The following is a 7,365-nucleotide window of genomic DNA, read 5'->3' on the forward strand; positions in this document are numbered from 1 at the left end:
AAAGAAGTCAATTAATTATCCTTAATAGAAATTATTGGAAGATATTCAATATCATCAAATGAAAATACTGCTTTTGTTGTTGAAGTAGGATGAATTTTCATTAATTTCATTGCAGTCAACATATTAGACATTGATATTTTATATAACATTCCAACCATTTCGTTAGGAAGATAATTATTTTTATTATTTAATTTAATTTCTTCAATAATTTCTTTACATTTTTTCAGTTCATTAACAGAATCAATAATAATTAATCCTGGTTGAATGTTATTATTACGTTGTTCTTCATATTTTTCAAATGGAATATATTGTGGTGTATGACATTTTTCAAATGCAGAAAATCTAAGTTCATAACGATATTTATTATTACCAAGTAAAAATTCTGGTGATTTGATAATATTCATTTTATTTAATGCTAAAAGTAATTTAGTAATTCCACTGATTAATGTTTTATATAATAAAATAGTTAATTGTTCCATATTTGGTGTTAGTTTTGATGGTTTGATATTTTTTGATTTTTTTGATATTGAATACATTCTTCTATCCATATCTAATTGTATTCTAAATTCATTTAAGTGTTCATATGACATACTAAATAAAATAGAAATATACCAGTAAATCATATGATATTCATAATCACTATATAATTTTAATGAAATACCAATTAAAAGATATTTTATCATTAATGAAAATTTTATTTGCATAAGATATCCATTAATATAATGTCCTGGCATTATAAATTGTGGTTTAAATGTTGGTGGTGGATATTTTTGTATTTGTTGTAAATCAAATTGATATGCATCATTATGTGTCATTTCAAATACTTCAAGTAAAATTGAAAAACTACGATAAAAATATGATTTATTATGTGTCATCATTTTAATAATATCACCAAATACCATTCCTAATCTTTCATAAAATGTTTTATCTACTTCAATTCTTTGTTGATTTAATCCAACTTCTTTCATTCCTTTTTTTATTTTTTCTTGAATATTATCTAATATATATTCTCTAATAATATATCTAACTATTAAATTCTTTATTGGACACATAAATATTTTATGTATTCCACAATATGCTACCATTATTCTTTCTTTAGGTATTAATTCATTTGTTTTTTTAATTTCTTCTGCATCTTTTTCATACATTTTCTTTACTTCTTCAAGTGTTGGTATTTCATATCTTCTTATATTTGGTACAAATGTTAAATCTCTAGCATATAAATTCTCTCTAATAAATCTTTTTTCTGTTGTTTTCATATCTTCTGGTATTTTTGGAAGTATTGTAATTTTTTTATTTCCAATTTCTTCTAATGCTTTTATATATTCCTTTCTAAATTCAAGTCGTTCTTTAAGTTCTTTACTAATTTCTTTTTTAAGTATTTCATCAATCATTAAATAGAATTTATCATTTCCCATTTCTGCAATAAATTGATTCCCTTGTTCACTAAAGTCCATTTCTTCTTCTTCTACTCCAATTGACATTACCATCTTATAATATAATGAACATGTTTTTAATTCTGAAATAACAATAACATATCCTATACTTTCTTTATTAAGTTTTTCTACTAAATTAATATAATCACAACATTTCATTGTATGATTCCACATTTTCCCATGAAAATATAATTGTTCTAATATAAATAATGAATCAAATAACTCTATTAAGTCTTTATCTTCAAATTTTTCAATTTCTTTTATCTTTCCTGCTTCAAATAATTCTTCTGATCGATAATTATCTTTAAGTAGATGTCCAATATCCATAAATGGATTAAATACTTCAACTGAATGTAATACTTTAGCTAAACTTAATTTCTCATCTCCTTTAAACTCTCCTTGTTTTATTTCTTCATTATAATACCTTTTAAATTCTACAGTAATATCTTTCCATTTCTTTTCATCATTAAATGATCTTGCAAATGGTTCTGTTTTATTATAGACTTCTTTTATAATTTGGTTTTGTATTATAATTTCATTGTCTTGGGGATTTGTCTCTGACATTACCTTTAATTTCCCCAATAATCTTAAAACTTTTTAGTTTTTCTTTTTCTTTTTTTTATTTTCTTTTATTGTTATTTATAACGAACGTAAAACTTAAAATTTTGTCATTATATTCCTTTGAAATTACAAACTCAACAACATCCTCCATTACTTTCATTCTCAGCTTTCTTATTTCCAATTGAAACAGTCTCAATGTGATCTTCAACTGGTGGCTCTAATGTACTTAATTTTTCTGTGATTGCATTGAATAATTCAGTGATATTGATATTAGTTTTAGCACTAGTTTCAAAGCAAGTGCATTGATAGTTCTGCCCCTTTGCCAATGCCTCTTTTTGTGTAACTTCTCGGTGTCCTAAGTCCAATTTATTTCCAACCAAAAATAAGAAAATTTCTCCCTTTTCTTTGGAACGTACATCCTCAATCCATTTATCTACATTCTCAAAACTTTGTCTATCTACACTAGTCAATCCTTTTGTTCATTTAGAAAAGTAATTTATTCATCAAAATTCTTTACTTTTTATTTGGATGGTTTTCTTTCTGAACCTAATACAAACAATAGAAATAAAAATACCAAACCATTAATATCATAAACTATCACTGCTGCTGATGAATCTCTAATATAACTTGGGATTAATGATCGATATCTTTCTTGTCCTGCAGTATCCCAAATCTGTAATTGAATAGATTTATTTTGAAATGTCATAGTTTTAGTAGAAAAATCAGTACCAATTGTTGCCTATGAAATGAGAACAAGAATTACTACGAACAACTAGAAAAAACAATAAACACAAACTTCATATCCAGTACTGAAATCACCAGTCATAAACCTTCCAATAATGCACGTCTTTCCAACAGAAGAATCTCCAAGAAATACTATTTTTTGTTTCATCAAAGTGTTCATGGAACTGAATTGATAGAGAGAGATCTTTTAAAAATATTTTTATTTTTTCATTTTTTTATTTGAGAAAGAAATATAGAAGAAAAAAGATTAAATATTATAACACAAGTTTTAATTTAACAATACATTTTATTCTTCATGATTCTCTATATCAAAATCATCTATTTTAATAGGGTCTGTCTTACTCCCTCGATGGTGAATACTTTCTAGTTCTTTTTCACTCAATAAATCTTCAATGGTCTGTGTTTTCTTTTTTGGTTCATATGGTTCTGAGTCAATTTCAGAAGAGTTTCTATTTGCCCCTACAGTATTTGATTTATTTTCATTATAACTCGAACAATTTCCTTCAAATATATCTTTTCCATATAATTTCATCCACATATCATCTTCATTTAATGATTTTTCTAAACTTTCTCCCTCATTCTCTTCAAACTCATTATTGTAACAATGCTCTTCACTTATGCTATTTCTCCAATTTTCATTTACACCTAAATAATTTATTTTATCTTCTTGCTCTAAACCTTCATTTTGTTCTTCTTTATTTGTAATTAACTCTTCAAATGTTTGATGCATAGGTGGGAGTGTATCGTTTGTTGGTGGTTGGTGAGGTCTTTTAATCCCTTCTAAATTAGGAGGGTGTGAAGAAAATGATAATCTTCCATTTTTTCTCTCATGATCTTTTAATAAATTTTGAGGTGCTTCTATATAAATTTTACTATTTCCCCTATTAAATAATTCAGAAGAAAATAATGGTTTCTTTTTTGTTTGTTGGTCGTTTGAAGAAAGTAAGGGAGTGGTTATTCTCCTTGGCTTGATTGGAATATCATCATCAATCTCAATGTCTTCCCAATCATTTTCTAATTCAGTAAATATTTTTGTATTAATTACACTTTTATTTGGTGATACTAATTCTGTTTTAGTTCCCTCTGTATTATTTTTGGTATTTGTTTGTTCTGTTTTATTTATTAAAATATCATTTTGTAATGACTCTATCATAACAAACCCATCTTCATCTTCTTCATTTTCAAAATCCATTAATGATGCACAACTCTTGCGTAGAGGTGGTATAATTTCTAAATTATGCGTGATAGTGTTGTCTTCATGAATTGAAGTAGTATCATCTTCAATTACCATAATATCATTGTTTACCATTTCTTTTGTTTTACCTGAGTCTTCAGATTGATTAAGAGTAGATACCTGATTTGAAGAGTTTGGTTTAGATGCTTTATCTCCAAAAAGCGCATTGTACCTTCCATTTTTAATAAATAGATCAAATTCTTTTGCTTTTTCATTACATTTAATTCTTTCTTTTATTACAGTTCCTTCAATATATAGTCCATCTAATGATTTTAGTCTTGATAAAGCAACATACGCTTGCCCAGTTTCAAAGACATTATCAATTCTAATCACTGCACGTTCTAATGTCATTCCTTGACTTTTATGAATAGAAATAGCCCATGCCAATTGTAATGGAATTTGACTTCTTTTTGCAACAAGTTGATTTCCTAATTCAATATCCCAACTACACTCACTAATTGGTAAAGTTCTATTACTGAGTTGAACAATAGGAACAGGTTGTCCAGAAAATAATGAGGTTTTATCAAAACCAATAACAATTCCAACACTCCCATTTACAAGACCACGTTCAACATCAATATTTTTATTAATCATTACAAATGCTCCTGCTTTTAAATGTAGTTCATCAGTAATTTTCATTGAAGTTAAATAAATTGAATTTCCAGTATCAACTGAATGATAAACTACTTCATTTCCTTGTAACTTTTGTAATTCTTTGGTATTAACATCATCAACTTCTTTGATATAAGATAATAAATGAGTACATTGTTGTTTACATTCTTTATCACAACACCCTTTAAGACAATTTACCATTTCATCACTAATTTCACCTATTCTAATACCATTTAATAAAGTAATAAATTTTTGATCATTTTGTCGATGAACTGTAGTTAAATAATAACAGTATGGAATAACTCTATTCCAACAATTACTTTCAAATGCAAATTTAGTTGTTCCATTTCTAGATATTGGTGGAAGTTGACAAAAGTCACCACATATAATCATTTGAATCCCACCAAATGCTAAATTATTATTTCTTGCTTTTCTTGCAACAAACTCAAGTTTATCAAATAAATCACCATCAATCATTGAAATTTCATCAATAATTAATACCTCAACTTTATTCCATTTTTTTAAAGCCTTTTTATCTTGTTTAACTTTATCCCATAATTCAGAACTACTCCCTTCACCTTTTCCAATTCCAGAAAATGAATGTATTGTCATTCCATTAACATTACATGCTGCTATTCCAGTACTAGCTGTAACATAAACTTCTTTATCATGTTTTAATTTCTCAACAATTGCACTTAACACATATGACTTACCACATCCAGCAGCTCCAGTAAAAAAGAATGATTTTCCTTCTAATGCTGCTTTTAACACAAGTTCTTGGTCAGAACTAAGATGATAATTAAATTCTTTCTTTGGATTAGAGTGGATAATTTCACTTAAAGTCCTAATTGAACTTTTTGTTTTAATACCTGAAGTAAAAGATTTTGGAAGTGTTTTTGTTTTGACAATAACTTGAGGATTATTAGTATACTTTGACTGTTTTCCAAGAGATTGCATTATCCCATTTGTTAATTTCAAATTTGCAGATCCTGTGAATGGATGATTGATCATTGGGTTAAAGAAACTCATTGATCATTTTTTGTTTTTTTTTCAGGTTTTTAACTTTTAATGAAAACAAATTTTAATATCACTTTTCATTCTTATATGAAAAACTATTGTTACTTACCCATCTAACTACTTGTCAATCAAGGACTTTCTCTACCATCAAATTTCTTCGTGTTTTTATCATATATTTTTAGAGATAATTCTCACAAAGAAATATATTTATCCCTAAATAAACACTTAACTTATTCTTTTTATTCTCACAAAATAATTAATTACTTGAAAAAAAGACTTATCTCTTACGTTCAAAATTGGTTGGTTATACTGACTCCTATGACCTTTATGAGTTGTTTACAGGAAAACTTATTCCTGAGAGTCAAGGATGTGATTATGAGAATTTTGAATTTCCTGTATTTGACAGAAAGATAATCTGTCAAGTTAATGCAACACTTCATATTGAACAATGCATTTCAAATCCATCATCTATTAGAGGGTTTCAAATTTTATTTTGTATTTATGATGTTAATGATAAGGAATCTATTCAATTTCTGAAAGCTCAAATTCCGTTTATTCATCAGAAATGTCAGTTAACAAAAGTAGTTGTCATAGGAATAACAGACGGGAGTGAGAGTAGTGTTGTCACTGAACAAGACATTATTGAAATGACACTAAATTATAAATTTTATCATCTTAAATTAAATGCTAATGACAATAAAAAAGAAATGTTGCAAAAATATTGTCTTGGATATCTTCTTCAAAACGATTCTGAATTTAAAATCTTTTATGATACTCAGATTCAAGAAGTTAATAAAAGTTATGGAGATTTAAAATCAACAGAACCCAATAAAAGATCAAAAGTTATGTTATTGTTTAATTAGTTTAGTGATAAAATGTTTTATGTTTCATATGAATTTATTTTGTCAACACGCACTAGTTTTATTCTCAACCTCTTTGTTGTTAACAATCTCATAGCTAATTAAACCAAGATTTTTTGATTTTATATTTTACAAACTAGCAATCAAAATAATATATTGATAAAATAGTTTTTGTTTGTCTCATTAGTTTTTATAACAACAAATATTTCTCATTCAAACAAGTTGCATAGTATTTAAATGATTAATTAAACAAACAAAAGAGATATTAAATTAAAATGAAAAATAATAAATAATCAAGTTGTATAAAATAAAAACAAAGAATAAGAAAAAGGGATGAAATTATTTAATGGAAATATAAATTTCAATGAAAAAAACAAATAGAAAGAAAAAAAGTGAAAGTTCAATGGAATTTGTTAAGAATAGATTCATGATAAGAATTAAAAAATAAAGTTTTGAAGGAATAATTAGGATAGTTATTAATAACAAGAGGTCGTTAAAAAATTGAATTTAAGATGAAATGAGAACAGATAAGGTTAAACTATTCAAAAAAAAGGAAGTTTTAAAGATTTTTTACAGAGATATTTATAGAAATAAAGGAAAGATATTCGATATATACGATATTCGAAATGATATAAATGAATGAATTCGATTTCAATTGAAATTCATTAGATGAAAAGAGAAAGAATCTAAAGAAGAGAAGAGTATTTAAAGAGAACAAAAAAAATAGATAATAACAATCTAAATAAATGAACACAAGTTCTAGTATTGAAGAAGAAGTGTTTAATTATATGAAGATTATAAACAATTTTGTTTCAGTTGGGAATATTATTGTTTCACTTTGTTTTATTCTTGCATTAAGAGGATTATCAACACAAATAAGTGCAAAAATGGGAAATATATA

At 25.9% G+C, this 7,365-nt stretch overlaps 3 protein-coding genes across 3 annotated transcripts, besides 4 other annotated features; all 3 read right to left on the bottom strand.

The window, feature by feature from the left end:
• Positions 1 to 11: 11 nt before the first annotated feature.
• EDI_216980 (uncharacterized protein) lies at positions 12 to 2,000 on the bottom strand (the record flags this gene model as incomplete). The annotated part of the gene is made up of 1 exon (XM_001738764.1): positions 12 to 2,000. The coding sequence occupies one exon, from the start codon at positions 1,998 to 2,000 to the stop codon at positions 12 to 14; it is 1,989 nt and encodes a 662-aa protein (XP_001738816.1).
• Positions 171 to 199: a sequence feature (AT_rich).
• Positions 2,001 to 2,030: 30 nt separating the features above from the next.
• Positions 2,031 to 2,077: a microsatellite.
• Positions 2,078 to 2,131: 54 nt separating this feature from the next.
• On the bottom strand, positions 2,132 to 2,901 carry EDI_216990 (GTP-binding protein ryH1, putative; the record flags this gene model as incomplete). Its single annotated transcript, XM_001738765.1, has 3 exons — positions 2,132 to 2,454; positions 2,577 to 2,736; positions 2,794 to 2,901. 3 exons carry the CDS (start codon positions 2,899 to 2,901, stop codon positions 2,132 to 2,134), a joined length of 591 nt encoding a protein of 196 aa, XP_001738817.1.
• Positions 2,902 to 2,926: 25 nt separating this feature from the next.
• Positions 2,927 to 2,962: a sequence feature (AT_rich).
• Positions 2,963 to 3,027: 65 nt separating this feature from the next.
• EDI_217000 (uncharacterized protein) lies at positions 3,028 to 5,616 on the bottom strand (the record flags this gene model as incomplete). The annotated part of the gene is made up of 1 exon (XM_001738766.1): positions 3,028 to 5,616. One exon carries the CDS (start codon positions 5,614 to 5,616, stop codon positions 3,028 to 3,030), a length of 2,589 nt encoding a protein of 862 aa, XP_001738818.1.
• A 1,103-nt stretch (positions 5,617 to 6,719) lies between these two features.
• Positions 6,720 to 6,854: a microsatellite.
• Positions 6,855 to 7,365: the final 511 nt, after the last annotated feature.

This window comes from Entamoeba dispar, genomic scaffold, assembly GCF_000209125.1.
Source record: "Entamoeba dispar SAW760 scf_1105229461679 genomic scaffold, whole genome shotgun sequence".
In the NCBI taxonomy this organism is placed as follows: Eukaryota; Evosea; order Mastigamoebida; family Endamoebidae; genus Entamoeba; species Entamoeba dispar.